The 19,454-nt window shown below is 41.9% G+C and overlaps 1 protein-coding gene across 1 annotated transcript; it reads left to right on the plus strand.

Annotated features, from left to right (window-relative positions):
• Positions 1 to 238: 238 nt before the first annotated feature.
• On the plus strand, positions 239 to 17,848 carry nampt2 (nicotinamide phosphoribosyltransferase 2). The gene is made up of 11 exons (XM_064966526.1): positions 239 to 457; positions 3,378 to 3,516; positions 6,039 to 6,142; positions 6,308 to 6,436; positions 9,420 to 9,578; positions 11,284 to 11,414; positions 11,581 to 11,806; positions 13,941 to 14,060; positions 14,156 to 14,296; positions 17,193 to 17,318; positions 17,482 to 17,848. The coding sequence occupies exons 1-11, from the start codon at positions 410 to 412 to the stop codon at positions 17,653 to 17,655; spliced, it is 1,497 nt and encodes a 498-aa protein (XP_064822598.1). The 5' UTR covers positions 239 to 409; the 3' UTR covers positions 17,656 to 17,848.
• The last annotated feature ends 1,606 nt before the right edge of the window (positions 17,849 to 19,454 follow it).

Raw genomic sequence — 19,454 nt, forward strand, 5'->3', positions numbered from 1 at the left:
AGGCATATAAATCAGAAACTTAGCACCATTCCCTTAAATCAATGCTTTTCGGGAAAGTGAAACTTTCAGTCAAGTGATAACCAGCACAGTGCTGAAATGAAACTTGTAAAACAGAGTGACCACGCCTCTTCCGTGCGTGAGAATATCAGAGGGGGAGCATTGACTACGTGCTTTCTGACATGCATGTTTTCAAATCCGCCCCCTCAACCCAACCCCGGAATTCTCCTTCACTGGGCGGTCAGTTTCAGGGACGGGCTAATTTCACTACTAGAAAGACGTAACACAGGAACAACAGAGCAATAACAAAAGTACGGTTGTGTAGCTGCTATCTCCGCCTTAGTCAGCTTTCGATTTTGATAAATAGCGACGAAGTAGAGCACAGTCGCATTCGTCTCGTTCAATCATAACCATGGCAGCCCAGGATTTTAATATTTTACTGGCGACAGACTCATACAAGGTGAGTGTCATGATCGCCACTAACTAGAAGTTACTTACTTTCAGCAGTAGTATTATCATGTTACCAATACGATACGTGTCGCAAGCTGAAGCTGGCAACATTTTAGCATTTGCATCAGTTATATTCTTCCTTCCCAGAAATGGTTGACGAAATGTTGTGGAAGTGCGCCTGGCTAAGCTGACATTCACTCGAGGGGACCTTATTCCAAGAACTAGTATTAAGAAACTAACGTTACATTGTATACAGAAAATGCCACGAACCTAGCTACATAAACCAAACCGAAATAATGCAAAGTAACTAGCAAAATTATTCAGACCATGGCTGGTGTGCCGCCCTCAATCGTTATTTCTAATTTTAACAACTCTCATACTGAGTAGCCTAGCAATTTGACGCCTGACAAATACATTACCAATAGAGGTCAAAACGTAGCCTGGCTGGCTAGCTACCTATGTGTAATCAACATCTGACAGCTAATGCTAAATAAAGGTTAAATGCTAACTAGTTTATATGGTGTTCTGCTAGCCCTAACTTAATACTAGCCCCATTTGCTAAAAGCTAGTTTGGTACTAATTGTCTAGATGATAGATTTTTGGGGGGCATGTATTCAACTTTTTCTCAAGCCTAGCTAGGTAACTACCTCTGAGTGCACACGGCCAAACTTTACCAGAGGGCAATAGCCCGGCTCAATAAATGTCACTACCAAATGCCAAGGGTCCGCGTGATGACTTCAATTTTGTAGCGACCCCCCAACTAATCAGTCAGTAAAGGTGTCAGTCTTAATCCTTTAGACCAACGTTTCCCAAACGTGGTCCTAGTTTTACACAGCTGATTTACTACACAGCTGATTCAAAGAATTAAAGCTTGATGATTCGTTGATTATTTGAATCAGCTGAGTAGTGTTGGGGCAAAAACCAAAACGTGCACTCATTGGGATCCCGAGGACCGAGTTTGGGAGACGCTGCTACAGACCAGTGTTTCCCTGTCCTCGAGTATCCCCGACAGTACATATTTTTGTTGTGGCACCTGACAAGAACACCAGATTATACTTGTCAACTAATAATCAAGCCCTTGACAAGTAAGCAATGCACTGTAAGGTCTACACTTGTTGTAATTCTGCAGCATGTGACATAACATTTGATTAGAAGTTGAATCCAATGTTTCTGTCCAAGACTACAACAAAAATGTGTGCTGTTGAGGGGGTATTTAAGGACTGGATTTGGGAAACACTGCTATAGACCATTGATTTCAATCTCTAGCCTAAGGATCAGTCACAGCTTTGCCACTAGGTAAGCCTATTATTTTATTGATTTCATACTGATCAGAACAGTGTTGTAATTCCTACCAAATTTAAATATGTTGTCAAATGAATGGAACACATATGTATGGTATGTGTTTTGTGTTCCTCTGAAATCCTTATTAGGTTTGTTAGGTATACCTATCTGGCATATTGCCATGTTCCATCCTTCAGTACAGCACCTGGAAAGGTAGTTAGTAGTCACACATTTATATTTATTGATTAGATGTGGTCAAGGGGATGATCTTACTGTATGTAGGCATAGCCCTTGTATAATCCCTTCTGAGAATCCTGTATCTGTGCATCATGAGACTGCCGAGGTGAATATGATATGATAAATATCTTTATGGATATCCCCCAAATCTGAACAATGGTTACATTTACATTTAAGTCATTTGGCAGACGCTCTTATCCAGAGCGACTTACAACATATACAACAACCTTCCATAACAGCATAACATCCTGGTTAGCCATCCTCTTGCTGTCCTCTCCCATCAATAGCTCTCTGTTGTTGCATAATCATGTTTATGCTTTCGCTTACTTTTGGTTGACTTTGTGGTCCTTTTGTGTGAACATTGAGGGTCCAGATTCACTTATGTTTTCACTGTGAAAACTAACATCACCTGTTAACCTTTCCTAAACACCATCTCACCCATTATGGGAAGATGAAGGCAACAGCGCAACATATGGGCATCTCAAGTTTTTTTTCTCTATTTGTCCCTGGTTGTGATGACTCCCATTCCTCCAGACCTGACACTCCCAGAATTCCAGTCATGTGACATGTAATAACGTCTGATGCACTGGCACTCACTACAGCCTCAGCTGGAATGTTTGCAAAACATCTGATTTGTTATTGCTAAGATCATGAGCCAAAACCTTATGACTTCAAGATCAGCATCATGGGGAAAGGAGATTCTGAGAGGTAGGGTGAGTGAGAAGTAGAGGGAGAGAAAGTGTGGTAAAGGGAGAAAGGGCAGCTTGGAAAAAGATGGCACTGATATTGCTCACCCCTGCCTCTTTGCGCAAATTGTACATTTCCAAGTGAAGGGTAGTTGTTCTCAATTATTGAATTTCTGACCCTGGGCTCACAAAGGCCAACCTGTGTTTTGAACTGGAATGAGGAGAGCACCCCCACCCACTGGAGCTCATGTTTGGCAGAGAGAGATGTGGTACTGTACAAAGCATCAAGTTGCACACTAAGCTCTTCACTTAGCCTAACTTAAGGGCTTTTTTGCATTCGCTCCACTTTCCCTCTTGGCACATTGGGGGTAAACCCTTTGAAAATAAAACTCAGAAATAATGCTGTTTTTATGTGCACTAATCAGTTGGAATGATGTATACGATCTGTATACATCTTCCGGTGTATTAAGGTTCATTCTTAAGCTCTGAAACAAACAGTTTTGAGATTAGTCACTGTTTGTGATCTAATTTTGCAGGACTAAGCTCTCGTAGGAACATGAAATGTACCTTTCTCATCATGGGCCTACACCTCATCTCTTCACTGACCTGGCTTATTATGTTGTTAATAACATGACCTCTTGATTCCAGTTAGTTTGTCTTTTCCCTTGACTCCCTTATGTTTCCTTTGTTGTAGCCTATTTTAACTGAAATTCTCCTCTTCCACAGATCACACACTACAAGCAGTACCCTCCCAATGTCAGCAAGGTCTACTCATACTTTGAGTGCCGCCGCAAAAAGGGGGGCACCCAGTTCAGTGAGATTGTGTTTTTTGGCCTTCAGTACCTCCTGAAGAAGTATCTTTCAGGTATGTCCATTTTGCCTGTACGAGAGATTGACCGATTTATGATATTTCAACGCCGATACCGATTTTTGGAGGACCAAAAAAAAGCAGATTTTTCTATATATATGTGTAATAATGGCAATTACAACAATACTGAATGAACAATGAACACTTATTTTAACTTAATATAATACATCAATAAAATCAATTTAGTCTCAAATAAATGTTCAATTTGGTTTAAATAACGCAAAAACAAAGTGTTGGAGAAGAAAGTAAAAGTGCAATATGTGCAATGTGAAAAAGCTAACGTTTAAGTTTCTTGCTCAGAACATGAGAACATATGAAATCTCGTGGCTCCTTTAAACATGAGTCTTCAATATTCCCACATAAGAAGTTTTAGGTTGGAGTTATTATAGGACTATTTCTCTCTATACCATTTGTATTTCATATACCTTTGATTATTGGATGTTCTAATAGGTACTTTAGTATTGCCAGCCTAATCTTGGGAGTTGATAGGCTTGAAGTCATAAACAGCGCAATGCTTGAAGCATTGCGAAGAGCTGCTGGCAAACGCAGGAAAGTGCTGTTTGAATGAATGCTTACGAGCCTGCTGCTGCCTACCACCGCTCAGTCAGACTGCTCCATCAAATCATAGGCTTAATTATAATATAATAACACAGAGAAATACGAGCCGTAGGTCATTAATATGGTCAAATCCGGAAACTATAATTTCGAAAACAAAACGTTTATTCTTTCAGTGAAATACGGAACCATTACGTATTTTATCTAACGGGTGGCATCAATAAGTCTTGCTCTTACATTGCACAACCTTCAGTGTTACGTCATAATTATGTAAACTTTTTGCAAATTAGTTCGCAATGAGCCAGGTGGCCCAAACTGTTTTTATATATCCTGACTCTGTGTGCAATGAATGCAAGAGAAGTGACACAATTTCCCTAGTTAATATTGCCAGCTAACATTATTTTAACTAAATGTGCAGGTTTAAAAAAATATATACCTCTGTTTATTGGTTTGAAGAAAGGCATTGATGTTTATGGTTAGGTTCATTCGTGCAACGATTGTGCTTTTGTTAAATCATCCCCCATTTGGCGAAGTTGGCTGTCTTTGTTAGAAATGGTTTTCACACAGTTTGCAACGAGCCAGGCGGCCCAAACTGCTGCATATACCCTAACTCTGTTGCACACAACGCAAGAGAAGAGACACAATTTCCCTAGTTTAAAGAAATCCATGTTAGCAGGCAATATTAACTAAATATGCAGGTTAAAAAATATATACTTGTGTATTGATTCTAAGAAAGGTGTTTATGTTTAGGTACACTGGTGCAACGACAGTGCTTTTTTTCGCGAATGCGCTTGTTAAATCACCCGTTTGGCGAAATAGGCTGTGATTTAATGATAAATTAACAGGCACCGCATCGATTATATGCAAAGCAAGACAAGCTAGATAAACTAGTAATATCATCAACCATGTGTATTTAACTAGTGATTGTTAAGATAAGTTTAATGCTAGCTAGCACCTTACCGTGGCTCCTTGCTGCACTCGCATAACAGGTAGTCAGCCTGCCACGCAGTCTCCTCATGGAGTGCAATATAATCGGTGTCCAAAAATGCTCATTACCGATTTGTTATGAAAACTTGAAATCGGCCCTAATTAATCGGCCATTCCGATTAATTGGTCGACCTCTAGTCTGGACTATAACCTTGTAAGGAAATTCCACTTGCTTCTTTCATCTCCATTCTTTTAGAGTTCCATTCTTGAGTTTCTTCCTTCTCATTGTAGTCTGTTCTAGCCTAGTCAGTGTTTAGAGGTCACCTCAGCCCACACACTGATTTGACCCCGTGGTAAGTCGCAGTCATATGTTCTATTTACCAACAGTATTGTCCTTTGTCACATGATGTGCATGTATGACCCACTAAGTCACTTGGTGAAGGTTATTGAAAAACCTCCAAAACAAACCACAGATTACAGAAGATTTCATACACTCAACCTCAATGGAACATTTGCAAATTCAATCAAATGGCCACATCCATGCAACTATGACAGTCTAGATAAAGTATGTTTAAAAATAAATAAAAAGGGCCAACTTCAACTCATCTAATTTTAGGGGCTCCAGACATGGCAGTCGGCAGTGTTTGTATCTGGTCCCATATGCAGTCATGTGTGGAATGTGTGAACAGTGACCTATCACCCCTGAGAGGACCACTGATGGGTTTGTTTCTGACTGCTGAGGTCCTCCTCCAGGCTAGGGTTTCACTCCTCTATCCAATCAGAGAGCCTCCTCCAGCCATACTAGTCTACCATTCTCCACCACTGACTGTGTTTCTGTGGCCTTGATCACCCACTGACACTCAATTTTGACTGAATGAAAGGGAATTGCAGTAAGTGGGGGTGGGACAGATCTACTTTTACACTGATAGTTCAAATGTTGCCTGACATGTGGGCTAGTGAGTTTTTGGTTTGTTTGTTTCTGTCTGTGTTCATTTTGATTCATGAATTACTTTTTCCCCATTGTCTCCCCTAATCAGGACGAGTCATCACTGAGGAGAAGATTCAGGAAGCCAAAGTATTTTACCAGATGCACTTTAGACAGACTGTGTTTGATGAGGAAGGCTGGAGGAAAGTGCTGGAGGTAAGTGAGATGTCTCAATCAAAGACTAGACACACTCATTTTAGCTTTTCAATTAAGTCTATTTTACTGATGCAGTCTCAACTGTTAGGCTGCTCGCTGTAAGATGTTCATATGAACACACACACACACCAAGGTTGATTGTAGATTTTGATGCTGTTTCATCAGAAGTATGATGGCCGTCTCCCAATTCGAATCAAAGCGGTTCCTGAGGGGAAGATCATTCCCAGAGGAAACGTCCTCTTCACAGTGGAAAACACAGACCCAGATTTCTTCTGGCTCACCAACTATATTGAGGTAATTCTCTTAATTTCCCCCTTAGTATCCCTTTCATTGTCATTTTGTTGTACTTCCTTTCTCTAATACAGCATACGTTTCTTAAACCCTGTGAGTGTGAGTGTGTGTGTGTGTGTGTGTGTGTGTGTGTACACACACACCTCACCAGGTGGATTGTATCAGATACTGGTCAGACAGAACAGAGCTGTGACCATGTTGGGCAGTACTCCAGGGTTTGTCCCTGCTCTCAACAGAAACACAGATGATCCAATCTTTGTTGCACTCCACACTGCCCTCTCCCAACTGGACAAGTGGACACTTACGTGAGAATGCTGTCCACCGCGCTGAGGTCTGTTCAACGCTGGTCCGACCAATCTGATTCCACACTCCAAGACTGCTTCCATCACGTGGACTGGGATATGTTTCGTATTGCATCAAACAACAACATACACGAATACGCTGATTCGGTAATCGAGTTCATTAGAATGTGCGTTGAAGATGTCGTTCCCATAGCAACGATTAAAACATCCCCAAACCAGAAACCATGGATTGATGGCAGCATTCGCGTGAAACTGAAAGCGCAAACCCCTGCTTTTAATCAGGGCAAGGTGACCGGAAACATGACCGAATACAAACAGTGTAGCTATTCCCTCCGCAAGGCAATCAAACAAGCTAAGCGTCAGTATAGAGACAAAGTAGAATCTAAATTCAACGGCTCAGACACGAGGTATGTGGCAGGATCTACAGTCAATCACGGATTACAAAAAGAAAACCAGCCCCGTCACGGACCAGGATGTCTTGCTCCCAGGCAGACTAAATAACTTTTTTGCTCGCTTTGAGGACAATACAGTGCCACTGACACGGCCCGCAACCAAAACATGCGGACTCTCCTTCACTGCAGCCGACGTGAGGAAAACATTTAAACGTGTTAACCCTTGCAAGGCTGCACGCCCAGATGGCAGACCCAGCCGCGCCCTCAGAGCATGCGCAGACCAGCTGGCTGGTGTGTTTACGGACATATTCAATCAATCCCTATCTCAGTCTGTTGTTCCCACATGCTTCAAGAGGGCCACCATTGTTCCTGTTCCCAAGAAAGCTAAGGTAACTGAGCTAAACGACTACCGCCCTGTAGCACTCACTTCCGTCATCATGAAGTGCTTTGAGAGACTAGTCAAGGACCATATCACCTCCACCCTACCTGACACCCTAGACCCACTCCAATTTGCTTACCGCCCAAATAGGTCCACAGACGATGCAATCTCAACCACACTGCCCTAACCCATCTGGACAAGAGGAATACCTATGTGAGAATGCTGTTCATCGACTACAGCTCGGCATTTAACACCATTGTGCCCTCCAAGCTCGTCATCAAGCTCGATACCCTGGGTCTCGACCCCGCCCTGTGCAACTGGGTACTGGACTTCCTGACGGGCCGCCCCCAGGTGGTAAGGATAGGCAACAACATCTCCACCCCGCTGATCCTCAACACTGGGGCCCCACAAGGGTGCGTTCTGAGCCCTCTCCTGTACTCCCTGTTCACCCATGACTGCGTGGCCACGCACGCCTCCAACTCAATCATCAAGTTTGCGGACGACACAACAGTGGTAGGCTTGATTACCAACAACGACGAGACGGCCTACAGGGAGGAGGTGAGGGCCCTCAGTGTGGTGTCAGGAAAATAACCTCACACTCAACGTCAACAAAACTAAGGAGTGGATTGTGGACTTCAGGAAACAGCAGAGGGAACACCCCCCTATCCACATCAATGGAACAGTAGTGGAGAGGGTAGTAAGTTTTAAGTTCCTCGGCGTACACATCACAGACAAACTGAATTGGTCAACCGACACAGCATCGTGAAGGAGCAGCAGCACCTCTTCAACCTCAGGAGGCTGAAGAAATTCGGCTTGTCACCAAAAGCACTCACAAACTTCTACAGATGGACAATCGAGAGCATCCTGTCGGGCTGTATCACCGCCTGGTACGGCAACTGCTCCGCCCACAACCTTAAGGCTCTCCAGAGGGTAGTGAGTTCAGCACAACGAATCACCGGAGGCAAACTACCTGCCCTCCAGGACACCTACACCACCCGATGTCACAGGAAGGCCATAAAGATCATCAAGGACAACAACCACCCGAGCCACTGCCTGTTCACCCCGCTATCATCCAGAAGGCGAGGTCAGTACAGGTGCATCAAAGCTGGGACCGAGAGATTGAAAAACAGCTAGCTACACGGATTATCTGAGTTAGCCTTGTATCCTCATTGATTGTTTTGGTCTATTCACACTCATACGACCCTACACACATTCTCACTCCATCTAATCACTCACACATACTGTAACATGCACATACATTTATACTGACTACACTCACACACACCCACTCACATACAAGCGGCTGCTACACTGTTTATCATATATCCTGAAGCCTAGTCACCTTACCCCTATACATTTCTAACTCCATCACTCCAGTGTCCCTGCATATATGGTATTGAAACTGACCCTGTATATAGTATGCTTAAAGTTACTTACTTTTTGTGTTCTTCATATTTCTTATTTCTCGTGTTTTTATTTTATTCTTGTATTGCATTGTGGTGTTTTGAGTTTGCAAGAAAGGCATTCCACTGTACTTGTGCATTTGACATTAAATCTGAACTTTATTCCTTGTTATTTATCTATTTAAAAAACATCTCTCTGTTTTGTTGGACAATGTCATGAGGTCAAAGAAACCATTGCAATTCCCCTAATCAGGTCAATGAGGATGATTCCACCCAGTCACTCTGGCCTTTTTCTGTTCAGGGGATAGCTTAGCCTGCTGGCACTGAGCCCAACACCAGCCACAGCTTTTGCCATCCAGCCCCCACCCATTTCTACTTCCCTTCCAGCACAAATGGCACAGCCACGTCCCATTGTCATGGTTTTAGAAGTCGTCTCTGAACAAAATCAACTTCTTCTCAAATCAAATGGTGTTTTAGCGATCTCGGTCTGTGTTTCTCTTTTTCTCTCAGACCATGCTGGTCCAGATGTGGTATCCCATTAGTGTGGCGACCATTTCCCGGGAGTTTAAGAAGATCCTGGCCAAGCACATGAAGGCCACATCAGGCAGTCTGGAGGGCCTGGACTTCAAACTGCATGACTTTGGCTACAGAGGGGTTTCCTCGCAGGAGGTAAGACCCATGGCAAGCCCAGCCAGAAGAGGACTGGTCACACCTCTGAGCCTGGTTTCTTTCTAGGTTTCTGCCTTCTTGGGAGTTTGGGGCTGGGCATCTGTAATGCACTGTGACAATTTCTGATGTAAAACAAAAAAGGCTTTCTAAAATAGATTTGATGAAGAGCAACAGTCTAGCATTAAAATATGCATATAGAATGAAAAAATATATATAGATGCAACAATTTCAAAAATGTTACAGTTCATATAAGGAAATCATTAATTAGGCCCTAATCTATGGATTTCACATGACTGGGAATACAGATATTTATCTGTTGGTCACTGATACCTTTAAAAAAGGTAGTAATGTGGATCAGAAAACCAATTATTATCTGGGGTGACCACCATTTGCCTCATGTAGCGTGTCACATCTCCTTTTCTTCATTGATTGTGGCCTGTGGAATGTTGTCCCACTCCTCTTCAATAGCTGTGCTAAGTTGTTGGATATTGGCAGGAACTGTAACACGCCGTTGTACAGGTCGATCCAGAGCATCCCAAACATGCTCAATGGGTAACATGTCCCAGTTCTTCCACTCACCAGACATGTTTAGCTTCTAGTAATTGTGTACAGATCCTTGCGACATGGCCATGCATTTTCATGCTGAAACATGAGGTGATGGCGGCGGATGATTCACATGACAATGGGCCTCAGGATCTCGTCATGGTATCTCTGTGCATTCAATTTGCCGTCCCTAAATCGTAATTGTGTTCGTTGTTTGTAGTTTATGCCTGCCCATACCCGTGGTCTGCGGGTGTGAGGGTGGTTGGACATACTGCAAATTTCTCAAAAACGATGTTGGAGACGACTTACGGTAGAGAAATTAACATTCAACTCTCTGGAGCTGCAGTCAGCATGCCAATTGCATGCTCCCTCAAATTGAGACATTTGCGGCATTGTGTTGTGAGACAACTGTACATTTTAGTGGCCTTTTATTGTCCTCTGCACAAGGTGCACCTGTGTAATTATCATGCTGTTTAATCAGCTTCTTGATATGCCACACCTGTCAGGTGGATGGATTATATTGGCAAACGAGAAATGCATATGGGGAATTTTTTTTTTTCAGCTCATGGAACATGGGACCAACACTTCATGTTGCATTTATATTTTTGTTCAGTGTAGTTCCATTTACAGCATTTCGACCCGTTTCTGTTCATTCTGGTTATAGTCACAGTAATGCTCCAGTGAGGCCTAAAGACTCTCTCCTTTGAATACTAATGAGCATAGTCAGCAATAATCTGCTACAAGAAATATCTTCATAGTGGGAGGGACATATCAAACTATACTTCAATGATTTTACTGAGTTACAGTTCACATAAGGGAACTGGAAATAAATTAATGGAAATGAATGAATTAGGCTAATCGATGGATTTTGCATGACTGGGCAGAGGCGCAGCCATGGGTGGGCATAGATGTTTATATTTTTGTTCAGTCTAGTTTGAGATGTCCCTCCCACTATGAAGATATTTATTGTAGCAGATTATTGCTGACTATGTTCTGGAGCATTACTGTGACTATAACCAGAATGAACAGAAACTGAAGGATGATGCTGAGGTAACGGGAAAGGGGCTGGGGATTTGGAGCAGACTGTTTTTTTTCCTTCAATTGCACACTTCTGTCTGTGACAATTTGAAACTGATGATTTTCCCTCCTTTATCCCTATCAGTCTGCGGCATTAGGCGGGGCAGCCCACCTGGTGAATTTCTGCAGTACAGACACTGTAGCAGGGCTACTGATGGCCCAGCGATACTACGGCTGCCCCATGGCAGGCTTCTCTATGCCTGCAGCAGAGCATAGGTAAGACTCATGCTCACATACACACTCACTCACATATTCCCTTTCACATGTGGCATCACACATTTTGCTTTGTGGTTTTTGACTTGTACAGCAAACATGCAGCCCTAGGTGTAGGGATAAGAGGTTTTCAGTCCAGCAATCCACCAATTTCATCTTCTCCCTGTAGTACGATCATCTCGTGGGGGCGGAGCAGGGAGAAGGAGGCCTTCGAGAGCATGCTGGACCAGTTCCCGACAGGGCCGGTGTCAGTGGTCAGTGACAGCTACGACATCTTCAAGGCTTGTAGAAACATCTGGGGAGACAAGCTGAAGGAGCGCGTGATAGAGCGGAGCGAAGACTCCTGCTTGATCATCCGGCCTGACTCAGGAGACCCCGCAGAGACCCTCATCGAGGTGGGGGAACACACACACCTACCTTCCTTTTGGGATCTCTCATAGTCAAGTATGATCTAGCTACAAGTGTCACAGGTCTGGGTTGTGGTGTGGGTCTGGCTGGCCATACACACGGTACATACAGTTGAAGTCGGAAGTTTACGTACACCTTAGCCAAATGCATTTAAACTCAGTTTTTCACAATTCCTGACATTTCATTCTAGTAAAAACTCATTGTCTTAGGTCAGTTACGATCACCACTTTATTTTAAGAATGTGAAATGTCAAAATAATAGTTGAAAGAATGATTTATTTCAGCTTTTATTTCTTTCATCACATTCCCAGTGAGTCAGAAGTTTACATACACTCAAATAGTATTTGGTAGCATTGCCTTTAAATTGTTTAACTTGGGTAAAACATTTCAGGTAGCCTTCCACGAGCTTCCCACAATAAGTTGGGGAAATTCTGTCCATTCCTCCGGACAGCTGGTGTAACTGAGTCAGGTTTGTAGGCCTCCTTGCTCGCATATGCTTTTTCAGTTCTGCCCACATTTTTCTATAGGATTGACGTCAGAGGTTTATGATGGCCACTCCAATACCTTGACTTTGTTGTCCTTAAGCCATTTTGCCACAATTTTGTCCAATTGGAAGACCCATCTACTAGGATTCATCTTTTGCATTGTTCAACAAAGTGCCTGAAAGAAATCACGTGACGTTTGTTCACTTGAAGTGATTTACCTGAGAAAGTGGAACATGGGTTCCAAGCTTTAACATCCTGACTGATGTCTTGATGTTGCTTCAATATATCTACATAATTTTCCATCCCTCATGATGCCATCTATTTTGTGAATTGCGCCAGTCCCTCCTGCAGCAAAGCACCCCCACAACATGATGCTGCCACCCCCGTGCTTCACGGTTGGGATGGTGTTCTTTGGCTTGCAAGCTTCCCCCTTTTTCCTCCAAACATAACGATGGTCGTTATGGCCAAATAGTTCTATTTTTGTTTCATCAGACCAGAGGACATTTCTCCAAAAAGTACAGTCTTTGTCCCCATGTGCAGTTGCAAACCATAGTCTTGCTTTTTTATTACTGTTTTGGAGCAGTGGCTTCCTTGCTGAGCGGCCTTTCAGGTTATGTCTATATAGGACTTGTTTTACTGTGGATATAGATACTTGTGTACCTGTTTCCTCCAGCATCTTCACAAGGTCCTTTGCTTTTGTTCTGGGATAGATTTGCACTTTTTGCACCAAAGTACGTTCATCTCTAGGAGACTGTATGACGGCTGCGTGGTCACATGATGTTTACTTGGGTACTATTGTTTGTTCAGATGAACGTGGTACCTTCAGGCATTTTGGAAATTGCTCCCAAGGATGAACCAGACTTGTGGAGGTCTACATTTCTTTTCTGAGGTCTTGGCTGATTTCTTTAGATTTTCCCATGATGTCAAGCAAAGAGGCACTGAGTTTGAAGGTAGGCTTTGAAATACATCCTCAGGTAGGCTAATTGACATCATGTGTATCAATTGGAGGTCTATCAGAAGCTTCTAAAGCCATGACATAATTGCCTGGGATTTTCCAAGCTATTTAAAGGCACAGTCAACTTAGTGTATGTAAACTTCTGACCCAATAGAATTGTGATACAGTGAAATAACCTGTCTGTAAACAATTGTTTGAAAAATGACGTGTGTCATGCACAAAGTAGATGTTAAACTATAGTTTTGGCAAGTCGGTTAGGACAAGAAATTTGTTGAATGGTTGAAACACTTAGGTTGGAGTCATTAAAACTAGTTTATGTAAACTTCTGACTTCAACTCGTTAATTTCCAGTTTCCATCCAAGTTCATCCAAAGTCTACTTCTCTTGACAATGGGTCTACTGCAAGGAATGTTTTTTGAAAAGAGCAGTTAGTTTTAAGTTGCTCTTGGCTGTTCTTTTATGTTTTATTGTTTTTAAGACAAACTTGCGTTCTTATTCAGATTGGATTTCAGGTTCCATAGTGTCACCCTTGGGCCCTACATACTTGGTGTGCTCTATACACTTAGCTCTTATTGATTCCCTTCGAAATGTCACTTGTCTGTGTGGGGGTTTCAGTTGCCTATTATTGTCTCTTCGATTCAAGTTTCAAAGTTTGGATGCAGGACTACCTATTCCCTCCCCAGGTGATAAAGATTTTGGAGGAGTGCTTCGGTTGCTCTCTGAACTCTCAAGGCTTCAAGGTGCTGCCATCTTACCTGCGTATCATCCAGGGCGACGGCATTGATCTCAACTCAGTTGATGAGGTAAGAAAATAATTTACACACACCGCCAACGAACACCCCTCTGGATATACCTTATTGCATGTACCACATTGTTTAACTGCCATCTCTGCCTGTAGATCCTGGAGAAGTTGAGTGACGAAGGCTGGAGTGCTGAGAACGTGTTCTTTGGCTGTGGGAGCGCCCTCCTTCAGAAGCTCAACAGAGACACACTCAACTGTGCCTTCAAATGCAGCTATGTGGAGATCAATGGGAAGGGGGTACGTTACTCACTTATTTACTTTTATACAGTGCCTTCAGAAAGTATTCATACCCCTTGACTTATTCTACATTTTGTTGTTACAGCCTGAATTTGCACATTATTCTTCAAGCTCTGTCAAGTTTGTTGTTGATCATTGCTAGACAGACATTTTCAAGTCTTGCCATACAGTTTAAAGCCAATTTAAGTCAAAACTGTAACTCGGCCACTCAGGAATGTCATCTTGGTAAGCAACTATAGTGTATATTTGGCCTTGTGTTTTAGGTTATTGTCCTGCTGAAAGGTGAATTTGTCTCCCAATGTCTGTTGGAAAGCAGACTGAACCAGGTTTTCCTCTAGGATTTTGCCTGTGTTTAGCACTATTTTATTTGTATCCTAAAAAAACTCCTTAGTCTTGCCGATGACAAGCTTACCAATAACATGTGCATGCTTCCTTCTTTTCATTCTGTCATGTTGTTGAGCCATCCTCAGTTTTCTCCTATCACAGCCATTAAATGCTGGAACTGTTTTAAAGCCACCATTGGCCTCGATGTTAAATCCGGGAGCGGTTTCCTTCCTCTCCAACAACTGAGTTAAGACGGACGTCTTTATCTGTGTAGTGACTGGGTGTATAGATCAAATCAAACTTTATTTGTCACATGCGCCGAATACAAAGTTGTGTAGACTTTACCGTGAAATGCTTACTTACAAGCCCTTAACCAACAGTGCATTTCAAGAAGAGATAAGAACATATTTACCAAGTAGACTAAAATAAAAAGTAATAATAAAAAGTAACACTAACGAGCTTTATATATAGGGGGCACCGGTACTGAGTCAGTGTGCGGGGGTACAGGATAGTTGAAGTAATTTGTACACGTAGGTGGGGGTGAAGTGACTATGCATAGTCAATAAACAGTGAGTAGTTGCAGCATTGTACAAAAGGGGGGTCTATGTAAATTGTCTGGTGGTGATTTTTCTAATTGTTCAGCAGTCTAATTGCACAATGAGTACTTGTCTCTCAAATACATCATTACAGTTGTTGATAAACTAGCTAGCAAATGTTTAGCCATATTAGCACTGGCATGAAATCAGTCAACATTTCAAAACAAGACATAGTATCATGAACAAGGTGGAACGAGCTGAAACAAGCCACTTATGATACCCCACATGGCGGTTTCTTGTCTTTCTTGCTAGCTAAATGCCCATCCCGAATTACAACACGCTGACTTCTGCCCCCACGTTTTAGTGACGTTGTTAGTTAACCCATCTATTAGATACACCATCCAAAGTGTAATTAATAACTTCCACCATGCTCAAAGGGATATATGGTCTGCGTTTTTTATTTTTACCCATCTACCAATAAGTACCCTGCTTTGGATAACCTCCCCAGTAGCAGTGCGCGGGTAAAATCACTGAGAAAGTGAAACCAGTAAAACATCCATATTACAACCTATGCTGTATAAACCTATTTGTTCATATTCCACTGTGATATATACAATAAGGCCGTGACAGCAAAAAAAGTGGCCAGACAGTGGCAAAATAAATTCAACGACACATACTTGTTTTAATCACAGAACCGGAGAGCAACATCTGTCCACAAAGCAAATATTGCATGTAACAAACACTTATATGACCTGCAACATGGTCAAGCAAGTTAAAAAACATTATTTTATTTTTTTACTAAACAACTACTGATTTTAGAACCACGGCGTTACCTCAGGTCAGCACAAAGACCACAGGAGCACTGCCTCCTCTATTTCGGCACCATTCCAACTTAAACAATTAAAAATCGTCAAATTAACAAGGCTTGCTTAGTTTAATACACTGAAAACTAACTTCAGGATAGTTTTTTCTATTTAGGCCAAACAATGTTGCTAAATATCGTGTGTTGCGAGCTAAACGTTTTTTATTTTATTTTTTTACTCATCCTACTTGTAGACTAGTTGAACGCTGCACCAGGTCAACCCACAGTTGAGCTCAATGCTAATTATTTTAATTGTTTTATCAAGGGAGGCCAAATGCTTGTTGGCATCAATCAATCAAATGCTACGGCCACAACATGACATACTCTTTTGGTCCAGACCGCATAAGATACATGGGCTACACATGGGCTATACTGAGACAGAAGGGCACTGTTTCCCTCGCTCTGAATTTCTCCGGTGAGATTCAGCTACTTCCTAATTGACTGAAAATTATGAGAGAAAAAAGTCAGTCAAATAAGCCTGGCTTCCCTCGGCATCCATGAATACACGCCACTGAACCTTTGCGGTTAAATCTGTGTTTAAAATTCACTGCTCTACTAATAGACCTTACAGATAATTGTATGTGTGGGATACAGAGATGAGGTAGTCATTTTGAAAAATCATGTTTAACACTTATTGAGTCCATGCAACTTATGTGACTTGTTAAGCACATTTTTTACTCCTGAACTATAGGCTTGTCATAACAACAGGGTTGAACTACTTATTGACTCAAGACATTTCAGGTTTTATTATTTTGTAAACATTTCTAAAATCATATTTCTAATTTGACATTATGTGGTATTGTGTCAGTGATGCAAAATCTCAATTTAATCCATTTTAATTTCAGGCTGTAACACAACAAAATGTGGAAAAGGTCAAGGGGTGTGAACACTGAAGTCACTAAGTGTTTGAATGAAGATGAAATGCAGCCATTTTTACCCACAAAACCTTTCATTTGATCTAATATGGAATACCTCCTCATACCTCAATCACTCCTTTGTAGTGATTGTGGAGTGCTCAAAGGAAACCTGTCCTGGGAGAATGAGCACAGTCACAACAACTGATTTTCTGTGTTTACAAACAACTCACACAAATCAAAGAATTTAAGTGTTCAAAAGAGTTTGAACAAAGGTGATTTTAACATGTTTCCATCTGGTGTGTTTGTGTTTTGTCTAGATGGATGTGTACAAGCAGCCTGTGACCGACCCGTCCAAGGGGTCAAAGAGAGGTCTTCTGTCACTTAGGAGAAACTCTGATGACTACATTGAGACTGTGGAGCGAGGGGTGGGCAAGCCACAGGAGGTGAGGCCTTAAATAGGGGAAGATGTTTCACTTGGGAGGAATAGAGCACACATGCTCACCTCTGTGTGATTACTGTGTCAACAGTTTTTTAAGTCTACATTGTATAACACACGTCTCTTTCGTAGTTTCATGTTTCACTGACTCTCTGGTGTGCCTTTCTCAGGACATGCTGGTGATTGTGTTTGAGAATGGCTCCATCGTGCAGGAGTACACTCTGGAGGAGATCCGGAAGAATGCTCGGCTCCAAGAAGACTATATCGCCCCTTCCCAACACAACCAGGACGAGCCCAAGAGCCTGGAGCTACACCAGAAACACATAATGAACGGGGTGCATTAAGCAACCAACACACCCACCTGTAAAGCAATGCACTAACTGTCCGAAAACTGGAGGCATAACGTATACTGAACTGGGTTTACTCATTGCCAGAAGGCCTACTACAGTTCACCATTAGAGGAGTGCTCTGATTGTCAGCGAACATAAGAATGGTGTTATTGGAGCTGCACCATAAGCAAACTTTTTTGTGGGGGGGGGGCAGTAATCTTCAGCACACTATAGTCGCATAATGGACTACTGATCATCAACCTAAATGTAATTCCTTGTTCAACACTTCAGCCCATTGGACCAATGACTGACCTGCTGTCTCATGGTTTAGACCATGAGTCTTTGTTGTACTGCTATGTTTGTCTGAAGAGCACATAATATGCATCACTATTTGTGTAATCAGGCAGCATATGATATCGGGCATTTCATGGCAACACCTGTTGAATGGAAGGCTTCATCTGATTAAGCTCTATAGCAGGCTTTGAAGAGCTGATATTACTGTTTTATTTCACTAGAGGTAGAGTTGGTTTTAGAATCGATTGATCCTTGTTTTTAGTCTGTTAAGCAGAATTTTTGTAGTACATTAACTGATTCTGTTTGACATTTTTTTGCCATGATAGCAATGCTGCACTTTGCAAAATCCTAACTTGACATCTTAATTTTTAACTCCGACTTTAGTGTGTTGTCGCTAGGACTGATGTGCATGTGTTGTATACATGCAAATGTAGTTATGCACGTGGGTCTCAAATTGGGATTCTGTAAGAGAAACGTGATGGGGTTTTTGTTCTAATTGATTGATATAACAGTGTGTTATACTATTTATGTTGACCATAAGCTTCCTAAGACTACATCAAAGACAATTGAAATGTATGGGCTCCAGACTTGTCTGACCTCGTACTTTTGTTCTCCTGCCTTTGGAACCATTACCATTCGAATCAGTCATTTGGGTTTTGATTTTCGATTCCATTTGAATCCCTATTCTCTGTACAAATTCAGCTTGAAATGAAGTACATTCTTTTGTGAATCGATTTGCTTCGGATGCCTTTAATTGTCTGTGTACATTAAATGCTGGTCTGCGTGACTGTTGCTGTCCCAGACTGCTCTTCAGTCTGGTGGAGACCCAGGTTAATTAAGACCATGCTGTGGTTTAGAGCTTTTAACCCTTTTCAGCCCCATATTATTTGAAGCAAAAATAATTTTAGTGTTCTGATTAATTGGGCAATAGAGCAATTGACCCTACCTCTTTTTCTATATAAATTATATTGTTACTGTACATGAAGATTGATACTAATGGTATAATATTGTTATTGTGTAAATAACTTCAGAAAAGTGTGGTCTGCTTTAAGTTCATTAAATGTGACAGCATTAGTTTGTTTTTGAGTTTTACTAAATGTATATTGTATGACAAAAAATAAATATGTTCTTGACTGAAAATGATTTATTTTCTTCTGCCCTATGATATTGATCTTAATTAACACCAACCAAGTATTTCACCAGTTTACTGATGTTTGTTCCTTAAGGTTTCCAAGATGTGAAAACTGGTAAATCATGTACAGTAATTACCTGACCAGTTATTTATTATTAGGAATGGTGCCGTAGTGGGCCGGATTCAAACCTACGCCAACACAGTGTAATGCCTCGTGTCCACCAGATGCATTAAACTTTGCATTCCAGCGGAAGTCATTCAATTTCAGTCGCGAGGCCCGTAACGCCTAGTTGGGGGTGTCGCACTAGGCTGCTGTGCATTCTGTGTACGGCATGCATTCAACGGATGTACACACAGACTCCAACTAGGTAGCTTTTAATAGTTGAAA

Source organism: Oncorhynchus masou, chromosome 5 (genome assembly GCF_036934945.1).
Source record: "Oncorhynchus masou masou isolate Uvic2021 chromosome 5, UVic_Omas_1.1, whole genome shotgun sequence".
NCBI classification, from domain to species: Eukaryota; Metazoa; Chordata; class Actinopteri; order Salmoniformes; family Salmonidae; genus Oncorhynchus; species Oncorhynchus masou.